Source organism: Hyperolius riggenbachi, chromosome 6 (genome assembly GCF_040937935.1).
Source record: "Hyperolius riggenbachi isolate aHypRig1 chromosome 6, aHypRig1.pri, whole genome shotgun sequence".
Lineage (NCBI taxonomy): Eukaryota > Metazoa > Chordata > Amphibia > Anura > Hyperoliidae > Hyperolius > Hyperolius riggenbachi.
Window position 1 is genome coordinate 9,425,989 of NC_090651.1, and position 23,959 is coordinate 9,449,947.

Below are 23,959 nucleotides of genomic sequence, written 5' to 3' on the forward strand. Positions count from 1 at the left end.
GCCAACTGAAAGTTGGCTGCATGAAAGCCCACTAGAGGGCGCTCCGGAAGCGTACTTTCGATCGCCTCCGGCAATCGAAAGTAACAAGATAGGCCGCAATGAGCGGCCTATCTTGTTTCGCTTTCCTCGTCGCCATGGCGACGAGCGGAGTGACGTCATGGACGTCAGTCGACGTCCTGACGTCAGAGCCGCCCGATCCAGCCCCTAGTGCCGGCCGGAACTGTTTGTTCCGGCTGCGCTGGGCTCGGGCGGCTGGGGGGACCCTCTTTCGCCGCTGCACGCGGCGGATCGCCGCGGAGCGGCGGCGATCGGGCAGCACACGCGGCTGGCAAAGTGCCGGCTGCGTGTGCTGCTTTTTACAGAATCAAAATCGGCCCAGCAGGGCCTGAGCGGCGACCTCCGGCGGCATACCCCGAGCTCAGCTCGGGATTACCGCCAAGGAGGTTAAACAAGTTGTATAGGAGATCTGCAGATATAGTTTATGAATGATGGTGTACTCAGCTCCATAGAATAGACTGTGTAGGAATGGCTCTCCTACTACATGGAAGGGGGTAAAATTGGTCTGTGATCTTTCATTTTCCAAAGACTTTTATCTCAGGTGTGTACTTAGCTTAACTCAACACACAGCCAATAATGTCTTATCATTCACAATCTAATCCTATAAAAAGATGCCCATTAATAATGATAGAATCTTGATTGTACAATGTTACCACTTTTATGTAATATGAGGGACTACTTAAAGGGAACCTTAACTGAACGGGGGGTAAAGAGTTTCACTTACCTGGGGCTATTACCAGCCCCCTGCAGCAGTCCTGTGCCCTCGGCGCCGCTCTGGAATACTCTGGTCCCCCGCTGTCACTTAGTTTCGTTTTTGACGACTCACCAGTCGCCGGCCGCCATGCGTATTATTGGACCCATTCACCAATGCAATTAGCGCTATTGCGGACCGCAACGCGTACAAAAATTACAAAATCTACGCGTGCGGAATACGGCAACGCGTATTTTTGTAAGCGTTGCGGTCCGCAATAGCGCTAATTGCATTGGTGAATGCGTCCAATAATACGCATGGCGGCTGGCGACTGGTGAGTCGTCAAAAACGAAACTAAGTGACAGCGGGGGACCAGAGGATTCCAGAGCGGCGCCGAGGGCACAGGACTGCTGCAGGGGGCTGGTAATAGCCCCAGGAAAGTGAAACTCTTAACCCCCGTTCAGTTAAGGTTCCCTTTAAAGTAAAGCTTAACCAAGTTAAAAAAAAAAATTAACTGACCTGAGGCTGTCACCAGCCCCCTGCAGACGTCCTGCCCGCACCAGTACAAACCAATCCTCCGGTCCCCCGCAGCCAGCCAGTTTCGTTTTCGGCGTGCGTAGGACAGCTACGCCAACTAGAGTATGATCAGGGGATGCGCGCGGCCAGGGCCAAGCAGTCGCCGAATACTAAACTGGCTGGCTGTGAGGAACCGGAGGATTGGTTTGTACCGATGAGGGCACAGGACATCTGCAGGGGGCTGGTGGAAGCTCAGGTAAGTGAGACTTTTTTTTAAAAGTCGGTTAAGATTCACTTTATAGTATCCATTTAAATTATATTCACTCAGTTTACCCTTCTACTACATAGATTTGGTAAGATTGTACAATCAAGATTGTATCATTCACATGCATTTTAAGTTACAGTGTAATGACCTACCATATTATTATTATGTATGTATATAGCACTGACATCTTCTGCTGCACTTTACAGAGTACATAGTCATGTCACTGACTGTCCTCAGAGGAGCTCACACTCTAATCCTACCATAGTCATAGTCTAATGTCCTACCATATTATTATTATGTATTTATATAGCACTGACATCTTCTGCAGCACATTACAGAGTACATAGTCATGTCACTGACTGTCCTCAGAGGAGCTCACACTCTAATCCTACCATAGCCATAGTCTAATGTCCTACCATATTATTATTATGTATTTATATAGCACTGACATCTCCTGCAGCACTTTACAGAGTACATAGTCATGTCAATGACTGATCTCAGAGGAGATCACACTCTAATCCTACCATAGTCATAGTCTAATGTCCCACCATATTATTATTATGTATTTATATAGCACTGACATCTCCTGCAGCACATTACAGAGTACATAGTCATGTCACTGACTGTCCTCAGAGGAGCTCACAATCTAATCCTACTATAGTCGTAGTCTAATGTCCTACCATATTATTATTATGTATTTATATAGCACTGACATCTTCTGCAGCACTGTACAGAGTACATAGTCATATTACTGACTGTCCTCAGAGGAGCTCACAATTTAATCCTACCATAGTCCTAGTCGAATGTCCTACCATATTATTATTATGTATTTATATAGCACTGCCATCTTCTGCAGCACTGTACAGAGCATATAGTCATGTCACTGACTGTCCTCAGAAGAGCTCACAATCTAATCCTATCATAGTCACAGTCTAATGTCCTACCATATTATTATGTATTTATATAGCACTGACATCTTCTGCAGCACTGTACAGAGTACATGGTCATGTCACCGACTGTCCTCAGAGGAGCTGACAATCTAATCCAACCATAGTCATAGTCTAATGCCCTACCATACTATTATGTATTTATATAGCACTGACATCTTCTGCAGCACTTTACAGAGTACATAGTCATGTCACTGACTGTCCTCAGAGGAGCTCACAGTCTAATCCTACCATAGTCACAGTCTAATGCCCTACCATATTATTATTATTATGTATTTATATAGCACTGACATCTGCAGCACATTACAGAGTACATAGTGATGTCACTGACTGTCCTCAGAGGAGCTCACACTATAACCCTACCATAGTCACAGTGTAATGTCCTACCATATTATTATGTATTTATATAGCAGTGACATCTTCTGCAGCACTGTACAGAGCATATAGTCATGTCACTGACTGTCCTCAGAGGAGATCACACTCTAATCCTACCATAGTCATAGCCTAATGTCCTACCATATTATTATTATTATGTATTTATATAGCACTGACATCTTCTGCAGCACATTACAGAGTACATAGACATGTCACTGACTGTCCTCAAGTGATCACAATCTAATCCTATCATAGTCATAGCCTAATGTCCTACCATATTGTTATTATTATGTATTTATATAGCACTGACATCTTCTGCAGCACATTACAGAGTACATAGTCATGTCACTGACTGTCCTCAGAGGAGCTCACACTCTAATCCTACCATAGTCATAGTCTAATGTCCTACCATATTATTATTATGTATTTATATAGCACTGACATCTTCTGCAGCACTTTACAGAGTACATAGTCATGTCACTGACTGTCCTCAGAGGGGCTCACAGTCTAATCCTACCATAGTCGTATTCTAATGTCCTACCATATTATTATTATGTATTTATATAGCACTGACATCTCCTGCAGCACATTACAGAGTACATAGTCATGTCACTGACTGTCCTCAGAGGAGCTCACAATCTAATCCTACCATAGTCACAGTCTAATGTCCTACCATATTATTATTATGTATTTATGTAGCACTGACATCTTCTGCAGCACATTACAGAGTACATAGTCATGTCACTGACTGTCCTCAGAGGAGATCACAATCTAATCCTATCACAGTCATAGTGTAATGTCCTACCATATTATTATTATGTATTTATATAGCACTGACATCTTCTGCAGCACATTACAGAGTACATAGTCATGTCACTGACTGTCCTCAGAGGAGCTCACACTCTAATCCTACCATAGTCCTAGTCTAATGTCCTGCCATATTATTATTATGTATTTATATAGCACTGACATCTTCTGCAGCACATTACAGAGTACATAGTCATGTCACTGACTGTCCTCAGAGGAGATCACAATCTAATCCTATCATAGTCATAGCCTAATGTCCTACCATATTATTATTATGTATTTATATAGCACTGGCATCTTCTGCAGCACATTACAGAGTACATAGTCATGTCACTGACTGTCCTCAGAGGAGCTCACACTCTAATCCTACCATAGTCATAGTCTAATGTCCTACCATATTATTATTATGTATTTATATAGCACTGACATCTCCTGCAGCACTTTACAGAGTACATAGTCATGTCACTGACTGTCCTCAGAGGAGCTCACACTCTAATCCTACCATAGTCATAGGCTAATGTCCTACCATATTATTATTATGTATTTATATAGCACTGACATCTTCTGCAGCACTTTACAGAGTACATAGTCATGTCACTGACTGTCCTCAGAGGAGCTCACACTCTAATCCTACCATAGTCATAGTCTAATGTCCTACCATATTATTATTATGTATTTATATAGCACTGACATCTCCTGCAGCACTTTACAGAGTACATAGTCATGTCACTGACTGTCCTCAGAGGAGCTCACACTCTAATCCTACCATAGTCATAGGCTAATGTCCTACCATATTATTATTATGTATTTATGTAGCACTGACATCTTCTGCAGCACTTTACAGAGTACATAGTCATGTCACTGACTGTCCTCAGAGGAGCTCACACTCTAATCCTACCATAGTCATAGTCTAATGCCCTACCATATTATTATTATGTATTTATATAGCACTGACATCTTCTGCAGCACTTTACAGAGTTACATAGTCATGTCACCGACTGTCCTCAAAGGAGATCACAATCTAATCTCAGTAATATTATAATTGCAAAAGTTTGGAAGTTTGTTACTCAATCACACAACAATAGCTGATCAGATTTGAATGAAATTTGGCACACATAGTAGATTACCTGGTATAACATATAGGATACTTTTTATCCCCATAACCAAAAAGTGGGTGGAGACAAATACTGGGAAAATGTAAACTGCAGCCATTCTTACACTGTTAATGGCAGGGTTCTCAAACTTTGCCCAGATGGTCACTGGGTAACTTGGATTAATATTCAGAAAAGTGGGCGGAGGCTACACAAGCCAATCAAAATTCACCTATTGGTTTTCAAGGGGAATATTTCATTGCTGCTACTTTTGCACCGTTAATGGCACAAGCCTCAAACCTGGTACAGTTGGTCATTGGGTGACTGGGGGTTCAAATTCAGAAAAGGGGTGGAGCCACAAACAGCCAATCAGATTTGTGTCATTTCAATGCAAATTATTGATGCCAAAGACCGCAAAGCTCATAAACTAGGTCATTGAGTAATTGTGTGTTAGGGTTAGAAAAAGTGGGTGGAGCCAAAACCAGCCAAATACATACCCGGGCAACCAGCTAGTCTAAAAATAAAAAAAGGCAATCATGCGCAGAAGGCACCGACTGACGCGACTGAACTAGGGCCTGATCGCAGTTGAACGGCAGACCGCGGGAGGACAGCAAGGGACACATGCTTATGGGACTGGAGGAAGCCCCGGGTAAGTATTGATTCTTTATTTTACGTGGTCTCTGGTTTACTTTAAAGTGTGTCTGAGGCAAACCTGTGTCAAAAACTGAATACTTACCCAAGAAGAGGGAATCCTCTGGATCTGGGAGATGCTTTCCATGCCGTATTCCGGAGCATCGTTGCCGCTCGCGGACTCCCCAAAGAAATCCGACAAGAGCTTGTCAGATTGAAGATCCAAGCCATGCCCCTCATCCTTATGCACGAGTGCAGCCATATTGCGCAAGTACGGGCACCAGGGCCGGGCCAGGGCAGAGGCGAGAGATGCTCCAGCCTCAGGGCGCAGTGTAGGAGGGGGGCGCAGGACGGGGCCGAGGCAGAGGAAAGAGAGGCTCCAGCCTCAGGGCGCAGTGTAGGAGGGGGGGCGCAGGGTGGGGCTGAGGCAGAGGCGAGAGAGGCTCCAGCCTCAGGGCGCAGTGTAGGAGGGGGGTGCAGGTCTTGGCCGAGGCATAGGTGAGAAAGGCTCCAGCCTCAGGGCGCAGTGTAGGAGAGGGTGCAGGGCGGGGCCAAGGCAGAGGCGAGAGAGGCTCCAGCCTCAGGGCGCAGTGTAGGAGGGGTGTACAACTCACTCAGCTATCATTCCCTATTGTGTTTGAAGCAGAGAGAAATAAGAATCAGTGTGTGAAGGCTGGGGTGGGAGGGATGGAGGGGCCTCTTAGTGTAATAGCAATCAGTGTGTGACGGCTGGGGTGGGAGGGATGGGGGAGGGGCCTCTTAGTGTAATAGCAATCAGTGTGTGATGGGGGGGGGGGGAGGGATGGAGGGGCCTCTTAGTGTAATAGCAATCAGTGTGTGACGGCTGGGGTGGGAGGGATGGGGGAGGGGCCTCTTAGTGTAATAGCAATCAGTGTGTGACGGCTGGGGTGGGAGGGATGGAGGAGGGGCCTCTTAGTCTATTAGCAATCAGTGTGTGACGGCTGGGGTGGGAGGGATGGAGGGGCCTCTTAGTGTAATAGCAATCAGTGTGTGGCGGCTGGGGTGGGAGGGATGGAGGGGCCTCTTAGTGTAATAGCAATCAGTGTGTGGCGGCTGGGGTGGGAGGGATGGAGAGGCGCACTTTGGTGTCTCAGCCTTGGGTGCTGGAGGACCTTGTCCCGGCTCTAAAAGGCGCGGCTGCACAGTAACCCGTCCCCCTATGCAGGCCCGGCTGTGCTGCACCCGTGCATGAAGGGTAGAGTGTGGCCCCGATATTCCAGAGGTCCCAGACAAGTGTCGACAGAGGCAAGGAGGACACGGGAGGCCTCTACAGGGTTCAGAGGTTTCTCTCTTCTTTGGCAAGTATCTACTTTTTGAGGTTTGCCTCAGGTGCACTTTAAAGGGAACATGAAGTTAGAGGTACATGGAACCTAAAATGTATTTCATCTTAAACAATGCAGATTGCCTGGCTGTCCTGCCATTCCTCTGCTTCTAACACTTCTAGCCATAGACCCCGAACAAGCATGCAGCAGATCAGGTGCTCTGACTGAAGTGTGGCTGGATTAGCTGCATGTTTTTTTTAGGTGTCTGATTAAGAAACTACTGAGGCCAGAAGGACCAGCAGGACAGGCAACTGGTATTGTTTAACAGGAAATCGACATGGCAGCCTCCATATCTTCACACTTCAGTTTCCCCAGTCAGAGAGATCAGAGTTGTATGTCTGTGGCCAATTCACCAGCCACAGTCCTTCTCCAGTAGTTCTCATGTTCACACTCCGTACTCTTGAGAATGAATCTGCCATTAATAAAAGATGGACACTGAAGGTTGCTCACCCATGGAGTGGTGTCAAGCCACCGAGGATAGAGCCGAATACAGCACTATCTACCTTTCTCGGTGCCATGGCTGACAACTGGTTTGGGTCAAGGCACATCGTAACAAACCTGCCACGAGAAGCTGAGGAGAAGCTGAGCAGAATTTCAGCAACAAGTAAAGCGCCACAGAAATTCTGTTTGTCCCCTCCTTATTGCCTGATGAAGCGGGCGTTGCCTGCGAAACGCGTTGCATCCTTGGGGTACTACTTATAATAAATGTGTTTGTAATTAATCAGACAGTCTTTCGAGTCTGCTTTCTGGAGGCGAGTCCACCGCTTCCTCCCAGCCAATTTTAAAGATTTGATCTACTTTTATCCTGCTGGCGCCTCTGTTCTCCTATTTTGCTATTGGTGAATCATAGTTCCGTCATCTCCCATCACAAACCAAACGACAGTCAATGCAATGCAAGCGCAAAGGAAGAAAACTCTGGTCATCTGCTTCTGGGTACAATGCTGTAGCATGACAAAGGCATATTCATGATGAACTCATTTCTGAGGGTTGTCGCCATCAACACCAACCACTACTGTGACTGGATACGAACCATGAAGAACACAATTCAGCAGCACGACAGCAGAAGACGGTCTGGAGAGGAGCCACATGACAATTCTCAGTCACACACCGGCCACAAAACAGAAGCAGAACTGAAATATCTGAGGTGCCTCTTCCTTATTCAGACCTTGCAAGTGGATATTTCTTCTTTGATGCCCCAAAGAGGCTCCTCGTGGCCTCCAATTACTGAAACACGGCAAGCGACTGTCAGGGAGAGGTCATATGGCTTCTCCACAGATTGGTTCCATCAGGCAATACGAATGTTGCCACAAGCCACGAGGATGCTAGCCAGGCTCTGCCTCCAGGCACAATAGGTGGGTGTGAAATGTAACCGCAGTGGTCCAAGCATCCGTGGCTGCATCATTCAGGTGGGTGGGATCAATTTCTAGATGACCAGCTTGGTACACACCATGCCATTTTCACTGCAGATATTTTTTTCTGAGTAAACGATCAGAATAGTGTACAGTCAACGGACTACCAGCGACAGATCTCGATCAGAAGCAGATTGGACAACCTCAAAAATCTCTGTTGAAATACTGGCTATCGTTCCATGTGTACATCGTTTCTAGGGCTGTAACTAGACTTAAAAGGGCCCCCCTGCAAAAATGATAGCATGGGGCCCCCTTGGTCCCCAAACCCCCTGAGGGTCATGTGATCAGGAGCCAGCGAATGGCAGCAGCCTCTGGAAGCAGGAAAAAAATGAAACATGCTCCTGCTACTCACTATTCTGCATGGAAGGAGGAAGTGGCAGGGGCAGTTTTTGTGCGCGAACAGGGCGGTCTTTTTGCAAATTGGCTGCACTTGCAGTTGGGAAGAGGAGGGGCCTCCTTGCGATGGCGGGCATTGTAGGGGTGATTGTTATGCCCATGGTCCTTTCAATTATTTTTCGATAAATATCCACATTGACCATTTGGAGATTGAAATGAATCACATACATGTGTATTCTAAATTGAATCGCTGTCAGATCTGAAATATCGATCTGATCACTCGCTGAGATCGGTTCTAAAGTGTGAATTGCATGGTGTGTACCCAGTTTTATTGTAACAGACAATATGTTAAAATCTGTGTAATGTTTCTGCCGTGCTGGACATGAAGTCTACAGGCATTGTATTGTACAAAGACAAGATAAATACACACCAAACCTTCTGTATTATAAAATCAGAATTATGCCTGCCGGAATGTTCTTGCTAGGGAGCTTTTTGGGTGATTTTGACTGTCTGTAAGGGTGGTCAGTGAGATTTAAAGAGAGTCTGAAGCGAGAATAAATCTCGCTTCAGACCTCATAGATAGCAGGGGCACGTGTGCCCCTGCTAAAACGCCGCTATCCCGCGGCTTAACGGGGGTCCCTTCACCCCCAAATCCCCCTCGATACAGCCGGGGAGCACTTCCTGGTTGGGGCAGGGCTAACCGCCGCAGCCCTGCCCCACGCGCGTCTGTCAGCGCGTATCTCCGCCTCTCCCCCGCCCCTCTCAGTCTTCCTTCACTGAGAGGGGCGGGGGAGAGGCGGCGATGCGCCGCTGACAGACGCGACTGTAGGCAGGGCTGCAGCCGTTAGCCCTGCCTCCAGGAGCAACCAAGTCTGCGACCAAGTGTCGCAGTGGGGGGTTTGGGGGTGAAGGGACCCCTGTTTAGCGGCGCTATAGCGGCGGTTTAGCAGGGGCACACGTGCCCCTGCTAACTATGAGCTCTGAAGCGAGATTTATTCTCACTTCAGAGTCTCTTTAAAGAGAAATTGTAACCAAGAATTGAACTTTATCCCAATCAGTAGCTGATACCCCCTTTTACATGAGAAATCTATTCCTTTTCACAAACCGACCATCAGGGGGCGCTGTATGGCTGATATTGTGGTGAAACCCCTCCCACAAATGATGTCAGCGCCTCACAGCACTGAGATACTATCATCACACTGTGGGAGCCCTGTTGCATTGTGGGAAATAACAGCTGTTTCCAACTGCCAAAAAAGCAAGCAGCATCTCCTTCCACTAGCATCACCTGCCAGCAGTAAAACTGTCACCATGTGATAAATGGCAGAATGTAAATCAGGGAGAGGAGAGATTTAACAATGGACAAACACTGACTAAATCCTTTATACATAATTATTGTAAAATGAAGCACTTTTTATTACATTATTTTCACTGGAGTTCCTCTTTAAATAAGTGCAAGTTGATGCAGGATTTTGCAATTTTCGTATGCAAATTTACTCAGCTTGAAAATGGGCCAATTGAATTCCACCTTGGCAGAATTCATTCAAAGTTCATTAACAAGTTGCATAAATTTGCACACAGAACTTGCATAATCATTCTCTGTAACAATGTGCATCTAATTAACCATCCCTAGCTGCCTCCAAGAGTCCTTTTAGCTCTCCATAGCTCCCAGCGGTAGCCTGTATGGCCTGGCGCACACCAGAGGAGTTTTTCTGAGCGGTTTTAGTTTTTAAATCTGCTGCTAATGTTATCCTATGTGTCTGTGCACACTGGAGCAATGAGGTTTTGTAAAAAAAAAACCTATAGCATTACATTGGGAAGAGCTTTTGCTTCAGACCCGCTCTGGTGTGCACTAGCCCAGAGTGAGAAGCAGGCTCTCCCTATTGGCTGCCCCGCTCTCCCCAGAGGCTGTTTGTCAAATCCACACACAGGCCCGGTGCACACCAAAACCCGCTAGCAGATCCGCAAAATGCTAGCAGATTTTGAAACGCTTTTTCTTCTTTTTCTGTAGCGTTTCAGCTAGCATTTTGCACATGGAACGCACTGCAAATCCCACTGTGAACTGAGCACAACGCAATAAGCAGAAATTGCAAGAAAAGAGTTAATGTTGTGGTGCAGGCTACAAAGAGTTAATCTCTCACCAGCAGAGGGAGGAGGGGTGCTAAGTCAGGTGATCTGTCCTTGCAGTAACTACAGCCAGCTCCTCCCTGATGGAACGGGGAGATGGGCTGCCCAGAAAAACTGCACAGAAAATGCAGCTACAGAACCCAGCCAGCCAAGTATATTTATAGCAAAAACAATGTACTTTTCGAATTAAGGCAACTTTACAAAATGAGAAGCTAAAATAAGACTTCTTAAACACACATAGACAGCAGAGTAGTCGTTCCCCTGCAGACACCACCAGTACCTCTGACCACATGAAGAAAGTCTGGACACTCCACAAAAAGCTACATAATAACAGGCTGCAACCGGACTGTAATTTATATAGAACCAAAGCAAACACAAAGTGCAGCATAAACTGCGGCATTCACAGACTCCAAGCGACAAATCTGAGATCACAGCTCGCGTATTTCTTCCAGTACACGGTGAATGAAGCCCTGTGCAGTGCAAAGTGATGTACTAATTCCTTCTCCCACATCGTACCTCTCAGGGTCCCAGGACTATAGAGGCAGAACTATCAGCACAAGTGCGTTATCACCAACAATGGAGTCAAGCAGTCACCCTCATGTCAGGCGCTTTATCCTCAGTCTCAGTAAACATGTAGAGAAAAAAACATGTGCCAAATATGGTGCAAAACAAACACATCAATTACAACAATTGTTCTCACACGATTTATTACGAAAACGTACAGAAAAAAAATAATGTAATCTTACAAGACCGCGCCAGCCCTACCATTCTTTAGGACATTTCCTGGAAATGATGCCAGCAATATATGGCATTGGTGTTAAAAATAAGTGATGGCAGAACAGTTTGCCAAGAGAACGGTCCCCGGTGAACTTACACCGTTCTCCGGTTCGCATTTTTTGCAAACTTTCCTGTCAAAAGTTTGTGCATTTATTATTAAAGTCAATAACTGACGATTTTAGCGGTTAAAGTAAATGGGAACCGCACTCGTTTAAAAAAAAAAAAAAAAAAACCTAAGTAGAGGGAAGGCTTGGGGTCCTTATCAGCCTTCCCTCTCCTGTCCCGGTGCCCTCGGTGCTGCGCTGTCCCCGGGAGCAGTATTTCACTACTTTGCTCAAATACTGCTCGCTCCGCTGGTAAAGGAGACTTTGGAAAATCTTTGTCAGCCCGAGTTCTCCCAAAGAGAGGCCGCTCCATACTGCGCACGCGCGAGCGCTCTCTCTAGTGCATGCGCAGTATGGAGCCGCCTGTCTTTACGAGGACTCAGCTCCCATAGACCCTTGCGGTGGGAGATTCAAACACGGAAGCCCGCGCTGCACCGAGGGCACCGGGAGAGGAGAGAGAAGACTCATTAAGACCCAGAGCCTTCCCTTTCCTTAGGTAAGTCCCATTCACTTTATTTCACGCAATAGAAACACCACATTTGCAAGGTATGTTGGAGAACTGAGGGAATAGGAGGAAAGTGTTTTTTCAAAAATTGTAATTTTTGGAGAAAATCGATTTTACATTTTTTAATGTTTCGCGTTTAATAGCAATAATACATGCTTGAATCACCAAATTTGCAGGCTAAGAAGAGAGGAAACGAGGATAACAATTTTTTTTTTCAAAAAGACCTTGGCATTTTTGAAAAAAATCGATTTTTAAGTTTATGTTCAGAGGGTGCGAGAGGGACGAAAGCTCCCGCACGTGATAGAAATAACACATTTGCAGGGTATGTTAAGGAGAAGCGTTAAAAGAAAAACAATTTTTTTTAAAAACGACCTTGTAGTTTTTGAGAAAAATGATTTTAAAGTTCCAATAGGGAAAAAGCCTGCATTACTGCAGTTAAATGACAGATCATTTATTAACATATTGATAGTGTAGATTTACATATATCAGAAGAAAGAGCAGTGCATTTTATGACGGGGTTTCCAGGGGGTCAGTATGCAGCGTAATGGCCACCTGGAAACCCTGTGGACTTGCGGCAATGCTTTGGCCAGCCGGCAGCCGCAATATGGCTGTATAAGGATCCTTGGCAACTTTACCTATTTTTTGAACCATTTTAATTTTTGTTTGATCAGAGTGTCTGAAATGAACCGTGCTAATTAAAATCTACGCCCTGGCAGTCAGATAGCCATGAAAACGGGGCATAGATTTCAATGAGCACGGTCCATAACTAGTTAATTTCACAGTAAAATTAAAAAAAAATTAAAACGGTACCAAAGAAATGTCAATACAACGACGCCGCTTTCACAGCTCCCATTGGTGTACATTGATAGGCAGAGTCAGGAGACAATGAAAGAGGCTACTGACCGGCTCGCAGGAACTCTGCCGTCATAGAGACGGCAGAGTGGGTGGCTGAGGTTCCCGGCGTGCGCCGATTCATCGTCATTCTGCAGGTTCTTGTACCAGCGCCGGTCTCTGGTTCTTAATGGGACAGAGACCGCTGGTACTTAAGTGGTTAAAAATAATAATAAAATAACGTGGATTCCCCCCTCCTGAGCCTCTTTAACCCCTTCTCCCCCATGCAAGTTTGGATAGCCAGAATGCGGAGCCCTGGCCGCACCCCGAGCTATACCAGCCTGCATGGTCCATGGTAGGGGGGTGCTCTGGAAGAGAGGGGCGGCCAAGGCTCCCCCCCCCCCCCCAATCCCTTGTCCAATCCATGGACAATCGGCTCTTCCCCACCTTCAGTGCCCCGTGAGGAGGTGGGGGCAGATGATAACCAGAGAGGGGGGGGGGGGGGTGGAGTATCTGGGAGTCCCCTTTAAGAAGGGGACCCCCAGATCCCCGCCTCCCCTCGGATAGGGATAGGTACAGAGTGTGTTCTGTGTGAGAGTAGGGTTAGGTATACCTTTTATATCACCGCTTTTTACAACGATAAATAATGATACAATGTTAACGCTAATTTTCAATAAAATAAACAGAGATAAATAACAATAAGGCTTTAACGTTAAATAGCGATAAGCGACAAACGGATTAGCGGCAACACCGTGCGCCATTATTCGCAGGCGCCATTTTCAGATGGATCCGTATTAGAGGCAGAGGATCAGCAGGTCAGCCAGGCAATGTGCATTGTTTAAGGGGAAATAAATATGGCAGCCTCCATATCCCTCTTACTACAGGTGTGCTTTACATGAAGTCGGAGGCTTTCCTCAGGTACTATATGTGCAGTTGCAGGAAGTCAGAGTTTCGCCCTGCAGATTGTAGCATCGTGGCTGGAGGAGGGGCATAGCGAGTGCGGTCATTAATCCCGGGAGGTCTAGAGAGGGTGAGGAGGATAAATAGTAAGAGGATTAGAGACTACAGATGGCATCCTGCAGCCTCCACGCTCTCTCACTTCTCGCCGGTGGGATTGGGCAATCGGCACGCTCCACCGTCTCACAGATCTGCGGCCAAACGAGAGACGCAGGGAAACTTCCCAAAAAAAACGGCCAATCTAACTCCGCTAGAAAAAAATATACTGTATAAATAAAGGGAAGGGACAGAGCAGTGAGCAGAATGTCCATGGAAGACAGAGATGCAGTCCATACAATCGTCATACAATAGTCATAGGGACAGATATGGCCCGTGGGTATCCAGACTAAAGGTGGCCATACACTGATAGATTTACAGTAGATTCGATCATCAGATAGATTTCTGTCAGATGCCTGTCAAGTCGAATCAATCTAAATGCATTATTGGACCATTAGATCCAATGCAACTCTGAGGACCATCAATCTGTTGCCAGCAGCAGATCGACCTAGATTTTCTATTCGGTCAGATTGATCAAATCCATTGAAATTGATTGAAATCGATCGATTTGCTGATTTGAAAGAATCGATTTCTGATCGATCGATTCTATAGAATCGATCAATGGCTAAATTCAACCAGTGTTTGGGCCCCATATGTTCAAAAATCCTCCGTACTCCTTTAATTGGATAAAGCATACATCCTTTTATATGGTCATCATAGAAAAATAGCAAAATAGGGCAGCATGCAATCTGACGCGTTTCTGACCCTACTGGGTCCTTAGTTATGCAGACTACTCCGTATCTTATACATAGAACATCCTTTGCTTCTGAACTTTTTTAGGGCTTGTTAGGGCGTTTTTTCAAGCGAAGGTGATTTTCGCTTGTGCCATGATTCCCTATGAGAGAGTTCACATCAGAGCGGTTCGTTTCTGATCTGCTCGCCAAAGCGCTGCCTGGGCCGTTTTTGAGGAGTTTTGTCTCAATGGAAGGTATAGGGAAATCACAAAATGCATGAAAAAGCTCTTTGCAATGTGATTTCTCAGGCGCGTTTTAATTTATTTAAGAATAAATACATTGTACTTATTGTTTTCCAGTTCAAAGAGTTCACTTCCCGACTGACGTCAGGAAGTGAAAAAACACCATCGCTCAGCAAAAGCGTTTATAAGAGCGCTTTACAAAAACCGCAGCGCCCACCTGAGCACCGGGATGAGAAAAAACAAATCGCCCACGAAACCGTAAATTGCTGGCGTCAGCAATTTACGCTTTGATTTTCGATGTGAGCCTTAGGCAGCACGGTGGTGTAGTGGTTAGAGCGCTCTCGCCTTGCAGCGCTGGGGTCCCCGCCGGCTTGTATCCCAGCCAGGGCACTATCTGCATGGAGTTTCTATGTTCTCCCCATGTCTGTGTGGGTTGCCTCCAGGCACTCCAGTTTCCTCTCACATCCCAAAATATATACACTACCCGATACAGATAATGGGCTGGTGCACACCAGAGCGGTTCTGGAGCGTTTTTTTTTATAACGCTTGCAGGGGGGAAATCGCTTGGCTAATGAAAGTGAATGGGCTGGTGCACACCAGAGCGGGGCGTTTTTTCCACAAACGCAAACTCGGGGGCTGCAGCATTTTTTAGATTCCTGAGGCGTATCTGCCTCAATGTTAAAGTATAGTAAAGTGGAAAACCACTCTGAAAAACGCCAGATCAGAGCGGTTTTCCAGGCGTTTGTGTTACAGAAGCTGTTCAGTAACAGCTTTACTGTAACAATATATGAAATCTGCTACACCAAAACGCTAGGCATGTTTAGAAAACGTCTCTCATAATGCCTAGAATCGCTCTGAAATCTGCTTCAAAAACCTCTAGCGGTTTTTGGTGTGCACTAGGCCATAGATGTATAATTATGGTAGGGATTAGATTGTGAGCTCCTCTGAGGGACAGTTACATGACAAGACAATATACTCTGTACAGCGCTGCAGAAGATGTTGGTGCTATAAAAATACTAAATGCTTTTGGGATGATATAAAAAGTGCTGTATTTAAGTACACACAGTCCTCCTACTTACAAACAACTCGAGCTAAAAACATTTCAGAGATACAAACAAAGTTGTCTTCATGTACAAAATATACAATACTGTTTTTTCATTGCACATTTCTGTTGTTAAATGTTACAGTATAGTATAATCTGTTAGGCCTCGTTCACATCATACGCGCTTCCGTGCGGATATGGAAGCGCGTATGATGTGCTGAAACGCAGGAACGGCAGAAGGGCATAGACAGCCCTTCTACCGTTCACATCTACTGCGCTGCGCAGCCATACGATGCGCTGGGAAGCGCTTGCGTACTGCTGCCTGCATTTTGCCCGCAAGCGCAGAGCTGATCCCATCACTGTCCATGGATGGGATCAGCAGCGCAGCGGCGCAGATGGCGTACGATCCTACGCGTTGTGTTCCGATCGCACGGCCATCTGCACAGAAGAGATGTGAACGAGGCCTTATACTGTAACTAACATTATAGAAGTACATTAAGCATAACATTGTTTATACTATACAGCATGTCCAAAGGAAATGTTTTATCCACGATTCATCATGTTTAACACAGGACTTAATTTAAAAACAGTTTAACTTACAAACAATCAGAGATGGATTCAGATGTGAAGGGGCCCGAGGCAAGGTAGTAGATTTGGGGGGCCCGTGTGGTCTTTTTGGAGATAGGTCAGAGAAGGTGGCAGGGGAGCCCCTTGACCGTCACTCGGCCTCAGGCATCTGCCTAGGTTGCCTGGTAGATGATCCTGCTCTGCAAACAACCCCTTAGAATGGAAGCTGTTTGTAAGTAGAGGCCGCCCATATTATAAGTGTCAAAAAAACCTAACACAAAAGATTGCACTTCTTCAAAATGTGGTAAACTTGTGAAAGTGTGACAGGGTCTCTTTTCGCCCGTCCGGCCACTGCGGTCAGCCTCGCTAAACGCACACAAACCCTGCTTTTACGCCTCTCATGCAGCTGGGGGCGTGGCCTTCGCATCGATATCCTTGTATTTAAATAAAGTGTCCCCTCTATCCAATCCCAGAAATGAGGGAGGATGACAATGTATAAAAATAATAAAAAGGGGCATTCACTGCGTCCAAGTGAGAAAATGACGGCAGAAGTTCACATTATTATTAATAAACCGCCGAGATAGGAGTTCACTACCTCAGCCAAGGGCAGTACAGCTGCCACTATAGAGGTCAGCTATCCTATAAGATAATGTCCCTGTGTCTCTGCTTCCCCTGTCCCTGTGTCCGTGCTAAAAACCAGCTGTGCATGTGCGCACAGTTCAGCCGCCTCTGAATCACAAATTGCTAGCGATTTTTAAGTCGCTAGGGTTTTGCTAAATAACATGGGAATTGCAGTAGGTATTTTCCACTACTGCGATTCGATTTTTACCGCCATTTTGCTATGCAATGCATTGCATAGCAAAATCGCAATGGCAATCGTGTAAAAAAAATTGGGACTTGCTGAATCGCAATCGCTAGCGTTTGCAAGTGGAAAAGGGCCTTAACAGCTCTGCGCGTGTACCTGTGGTTTCTAGGGCAACAGGGACGCAGTGGGCAGAGCTGGGGACATGATGCAGCTCTCGCATGATTTAAAAAAAAAAAAGGAGGAGGAGGGGGGGCGTGTGCGCTTGGTGCGTGCGCACGGATTTTTCGAGAAGAGCCAGTGCGGGGGTCGTGGCCAGAGCCTAGTGGACGTTTTTAACAGGCCTTAGGCCTAGTAGTACCGGTAATTACATATTTGTAGAGGACTCTCCTTATCGGGCAACAGAGGAAGACTGACAGGGATACACAGCATATAGCATGAGGCTACATTCACAGCGGGATGTTGCGGAGCTGCGTTATAAAGTCTTATAATGCAGGTTACCGCACTGCAATGCTAATGCTATGGGACATTCACAGTGTGACGTTAGTGTGTCGTTGTAACGTGTAGCAATATGGTAATACACTGCTGCAGTGTTACCTCTAAACGCACACGTTACCAGGTACAGGGAAGCATACTTTTCATTGCCTGTATGCTTTACTGTACCTACTGCATGCGACAGTAATGCAGCGTTAATGTGAATTACCACTTTTTGTTGTGTTGTAATGCTGCATTGTGACTTTAACATCCCATCACAATGCAACGTCCCACTGTGAATAAGCCCTAAAAGTCAGTTACTATCCAATTACAACACATTGCACACTACTAGAAAGCTGGATTCACTGAGGTCAGATGCATAAAGCACACGTTACAATGAGTGTGAACTGCAATGGAGACGGACATAGATTGTAATACAAGCCTGCATGACCAGGCCCATAGAAATTGTATGGGCAGTGATCAGTTACACTGCAGTATTGTGAACAGACCCATAGAAATTGTATGGGCAGTGATCAGTTACACTGCAGTATTGTAAACAGACCCATAGAATTGTATGGGCAGTGATCAGTTACAATGCAGCACTGTGAACAGGCCCATAGAATTGTATGGGCAGTGATCAGTTACAATGCAGTACTGTGAACAGGCCCATAGAATTGTATGGGCAGTGATCAGTTACAATGCAGTACTGTGAACTTGCCCATAGCAATTTTATGGGCAGTGATCAGTTACCATGCAGTACTGTGAACAGGCCCATAGAATTGTATGGGCAGTGATCAGTTACAATGCAGTACTGTGAACTTGCCCATAGCAATTTTATGGGCAGTGATCAGTTACCATGCAGTACTGTGAACAGGCCCATAGAATTGCATGGGTAGCAATCAATTACAACACAGTACTGTGAACAGGCCCATAGAATGTATGGGCAGTGATGAGTTACAGCGTAGTACTGTGAACAGGCCCATAGAATGTATGGGCAGTGATGAGTTACAGCATAGTACTGTGAACAGGCCCATAGAATGTATGGGCAGTGATGAGTTACAGCGTAGTACTGTGAACAGGCCCATAGAATGTATGGGCAGTGATGAGTTACAGCGTAGTACTGTGAACAGGCCCATAGAAGTGTGTGGGCAGTGATCAGTTACAATGCAGTACTGTGAACAGGCCCAAAGAATTGCATGGGTATCTATCATTTACAACACAGTACTGTGAACAGGCCCATAGAATTGTATGGAAAGTGATCAGTTACAACTAGGTACTGTGAACAGGCTCATGGAATTGCATGGGCAGTCATCAGATCCAATGAAGTAATGTGAAAAGGCCCATACAATTGCATGGGCAGTGATCAGTTACACCGCAGTACTGTGAACAGGCTCATAGGACTGTATGGGCTTCAAGCAATGTAGTTAAAAGTTGTGTTTATCTTAACGAGTAATCTCGGTTTTGTGAATTTCCGCACAATATTTGCAATTCTGATCATAATTCCTATTACATGGGTCATTTTGATTTTGCGTAATTTCATGTAATTTTCGCACAAATGCATTAAAAGTCTATGGTGCAAAAGAAAACACATTTTCACATATTCGCATTAAAGTCTATCGGCATAAGAAAGTTATAAATTTGTGAAATGACGCGTCTTTGGAAAATTACGGATCATAATTACGATTATGTGCAGAATTAAAGGGACTCCGAGCAGTGCAGAAACTATGGAAAGATGCGCATCATTTTAAAGCTCTCTTTCTCCTCTTTCCAATGATATATAAACCGCTGCCCTACGCCTTTTAGTTTTCGCTATTTTCGCGATTGAAATTGCTGTGGCCGCGATTTCAATCGCAAAAATAAAGAAAACTAAAAGGCGTAGGGCAACAATTTAGGTGTCGCCAGAAAGAGGAGAAAGAGAGCTTTAAAATGATATCTATCTTTCCATAGTTACTTGTATTACACAGGACGACTTTTTCTGCTGAATGGAGCTGCTGACACTGGGGAAAGTGTCGTCCTGTGTAATACAATGTAACTATGGAAAGATGGATATCATTTTAAAGCTCTCTTTCTCCTCTTTCTGGCGACACCTAAATCGTCGCTCTACGCCTTTTAGTTTTCTTTATTTTCGCGTTTGAAATCGCGGCCGCGGCAATTTCAATCGCAAAAATAGCGAAAACTAAAAGACATAGGGCGGCGGTTTACATATGATTGGAAAGAGGAGAAAGAGAGCTTTAAAATGATATTCATCTTTCCATAGTTTCTGCACTGTTCGGAGTCCCTTTAACTCTGCAAAAGTCTAAAATTTTGCATTATGATTTTACCTCATAATTTCAAATTTCTCTGCAAAATTACTACTATGCCAAATTCAACCTCATCACTGGAGAGAAGCAGAATTTCACCAGGTTTTTTATTGTATTTATAAAGCGCCAACATATTACGCAGCGCTGGTTGCATGCAGTGTGGAATGAGTAGCAGTCATATCATTTTTATATGTTACAGAAAACTATTCACAGTTCCAGACCCGCAGCACAACATATACCACTTTCTGGAAGATGATGGTAGCTGGTAGACTTGTGAGGAACATTGCCTCTGGATTCCCCCCCGGACACACATATAGGTTAGTTAAGATACTCCATAATTGTGTACAACTGTTTCTCGCACCCCTCAGTTCTCAACGCATGCCACATGCTAAGAACCAAGGTTCCAGATCTATATAAAATGATACAGGCCACTGTATGCCTTGTAGCAGGCCAAACATGGGGACTATACTACATGGGCTTGCAGTGGGCCAAGCATGGAAGCTAAATATTAGGCCTGGTCACAGGCCATACATGGAAGCTAACTACCTGGCCTTATCAAGATGGGACAAACATGGCGACTATACTACCTGGCCTTGTCATGGGACAAACATGGAGGCTAACTACCTGGCCTTGTCATGGGACAAACATGGAGACTATACTACCTGGCCTTATCAAGATGGGACAAACATGGCGACTATACTACCTGGCCTTGTCATGCTGGGACAAACATGGAGACTATACTACCTGGCCTTGCCATGGGACAAACATGGAGGCTATACTACTTGGCCTTGTCATGGGACAAACATGGAGGCGATACTACTTGGCCTTGTCATGGGACAAACAAGGAGACTATACTACCTGGCCTTGCCATGGGACAAACATGGAGGCTATACTACTTGGCCTTGTCATGGGACAAACAAGGAGACTATACTACCTGGCCTTGCCATGGGACAAACATGGAGGCTATACTACTTGGCCTTGTCATGGGACAAACAAGGAGACTATACTACCTGGCCTTGCCATGGGACAAACATGGAGGCTATACTACTTGGCCTTGTCATAGGACAAACATGGAGGCTATACTACTTGGCCTTGTCATGGGACAAAGAAGGAGACTATACTACCTGGCCTTGCCATGGGACAAACATGGAGGCTATACTACTTGGCCTTGTCATGGGACAAACATGGAGGCTATACTACTTGGCCTTGTCATGAGCCAAACATGGAGACTACCTACCTACCTATGATTTTGATCCTCTAGATTCAATACTTCCTTTCTGCAATATTTTTCTTTTGCATCAAAAAAACAAGAATGCAGATCAAATGTACTGTCTTCCCTCCAATGCTTCCAATCTGTGCAGGAAGCCCATAAGATATAATAGGTGTAAGCTTGGCCTTACAACTGGTAAAAGTGGCCCATTCAGAAAAAGTTCACCAACGGCAGACTTCATGCATCTCAATAAAAAGCTCTGTCTGTATTCGCCCTACATAAGCAGCCATTCAGCACCTTCCAAACATGACTTGACATTACTAGGTGGCATCTCGCCCGGTGGCACACTGCAATGCCCAGCATGTGATGTACAGGACACAAGAGGAGACCAGGAGCACACCACAACAACAACACCACCACCAGAACAACAAAACCACCACACGGAGACGTCACTACACTCCTTCAGCATCACAAGCCCTGGAGGACACGATAGGATTAACGATCATTTCTCTACGGAGACGACTAAATGATTAGGGAGCATCCGGTGAAACGAAATGAATAAGAGACATTGAATGATTCAGCTGTTTGAACGTAAGAGCCAACGAGACCTGGTCCCAAAGCATGCTGGGGTTTGCGGTTCCAAAACATCTACACACAGAAGTTGACTAACATCTAAGGACTATTAACAAACGAGGGTCTAGCGGGACCAACCGTAGACTCGCCAACTCCCGGGAACTACATGTGCTAGTCTAGGAGGGGATGGAGGGGGACACAGAGGATGAGAAACCTGAATGCCATCCTGCGTTCATCCCAGGAGCTGCCCCTGTGCGTCTCTTCAGTCCATGAATGAGCTGCTGACAGCTGCAGTCTGGCAACGGACCCTCACAGCGGCTGCAGCAGAATATGAGGAACCAGAAGCCAACTTCCCCGAGCCCATATCCAGACCGGAGACCGGAGGGGGTAACCGTACTAGAGAAGGTGTGAGGGATGACTGGCCTCTCAGCTTACCAGACAAGCCTGAACCCTTTCATTAGTGCAGAAATGCTCGGGCAAAGGGCTCATTGCAGCCTGCCCACTCCCAGCTGTCTATAATCCAGGACATATTGGAGGAGACCAGGCGATGCTCGGGCCTGACTGGTATTCTATAGGTCCCCTCTCTCTCTCTCTCTCGTCCGCTCACAGTCTTCCTCCTCTCCTCTCTCTGTCTCTCCCACCACTGCTGTAGAACCTCTGCTGACAATGAGAGCTGAGCATGTGCAGAATAGACAGAGATGTGGGAAGCAGCACTGGCATTCCAAGCAGACACTGTGCCGGGGAGAGGGAGGGGGGGAATCTGCAAAGTACTGGACAAGAATCAGAACTTACAGAGGAACTCTGTCACTGCTAAACGCTCGCTACACAAATAGAACCCACTCTATAGCAGATCGTGCCACCTCCCTGCGCCCCCCTCCAGACCGCTCGCCTAGGCAGTAATTACTGGCAAAGAGACACATGTTCAACGACTGAGCTTAAAAATAACACCCTGCTCCCTGTACTTACTACTCTGCAACCGGCACATTTTATTATAGAGCCGCCGGCACACTAAATAACCCATTTCACAGATTTCTGCAAAAAGAAGTCCAGAAAAAGCAACAGCTAAAAGACAAGTTATAACTAAACAAATGACAGTTACACAGGTACACTATCACAGGGGAACCCGGACTAATCACCTGACAGTTACACAGGTACACTATCACAGGGGAACCCGGACTAATCACCTGACAGTTACACAGGTACACTATCACAGGGGATACAGGACTAATCACCCGACAGTTACACAGGTACACTATCACAGGGGATACAGGACTAATCACCTGACAGTTACACAGGTACACTATCACAGGGGATACAGGACTAATCACCCGGCAGTTACACAGGTACACTATCACAGGGGATACAGGACTAATCACCCGACAGTTACACAGGTACACTATCACAGAGGAACCCCGACTAATCACCTGACAGTTACACAGGTACACTATCACAGGGGATACAGGACTAATCACCTGACAGTTACACAGGTAAACTATCACAGGGGAACCCGGACTAATCACCTGAGAGTTACACAGGAACACTATCACAGGGGACACCGGACTAATAACCTGACAGTTACACAGGTACACTATTACACGGGAACCCGGACTAATCACCTGACAGTTACACAGGTACACTATCACAGGGGAACCCAGACTAATTACCTGACAGTTACACAGGTACACTATCACAGGGGACACAGGTACACTATCACAGGGGATACAGGACTAATCACCTGACATTTACACAGGTACACTATCACAGGGGAACCCGGACTAATCACCTGACAGTTACACTATCACACTATCACAGGGGAACCCGGACTAATCACCTGACAGTTACACAGGTACACTATCACAGGGGATACAGGACTAATCACCTGACAGTTACACAGGTACACTATCACAGGAAAACCCGGACTAATCCCCTGACAGTTACACAGGTACACTATCACAGGGGATACAGGACTAATCACCTGACAGTTACACAGGTACACTATCAAAGGGGAACCAGGACTAATCACCTGACAGTTACACAGGTACACTATCACAGGGGATACAGGACTAATCACCCGACGGTTACACAGGTACACTATCACACTATCACAGGGGAACCCGGACTAATCACCTGACAGTTACACAGTTACACTATCACAGGAGAAACGGGACTAATCACCTGACAGCTACACAGGTACACTATCACAGGGGAACCCGG

The 23,959-nt window shown here is 45.8% G+C and overlaps 1 protein-coding gene across 12 annotated transcripts in view; it reads right to left on the reverse strand.

Moving 5' to 3' along the window:
• GRAMD1B (GRAM domain containing 1B) overlaps positions 1 to 23,959 on the reverse strand; it is a 464,835-nt gene that overhangs the window by 218,099 nt on the left and 222,777 nt on the right. The window contains exon 1 of one of the 12 annotated variants that reach the window (XM_068238825.1): positions 22,181 to 22,373. The exons of 10 other annotated variants lie outside the window; for them this stretch is intronic. In XM_068238825.1, the coding sequence (XP_068094926.1) occupies positions 22,181 to 22,203 (23 nt within the window). In that variant the 5' untranslated portion in view covers positions 22,204 to 22,373. Of the gene's footprint in view, positions 1 to 21,959; positions 22,156 to 22,180; positions 22,374 to 23,959 lie in introns of those variants that run through there. One more of the 12 variants, XM_068238826.1, reaches the window with a different exon arrangement.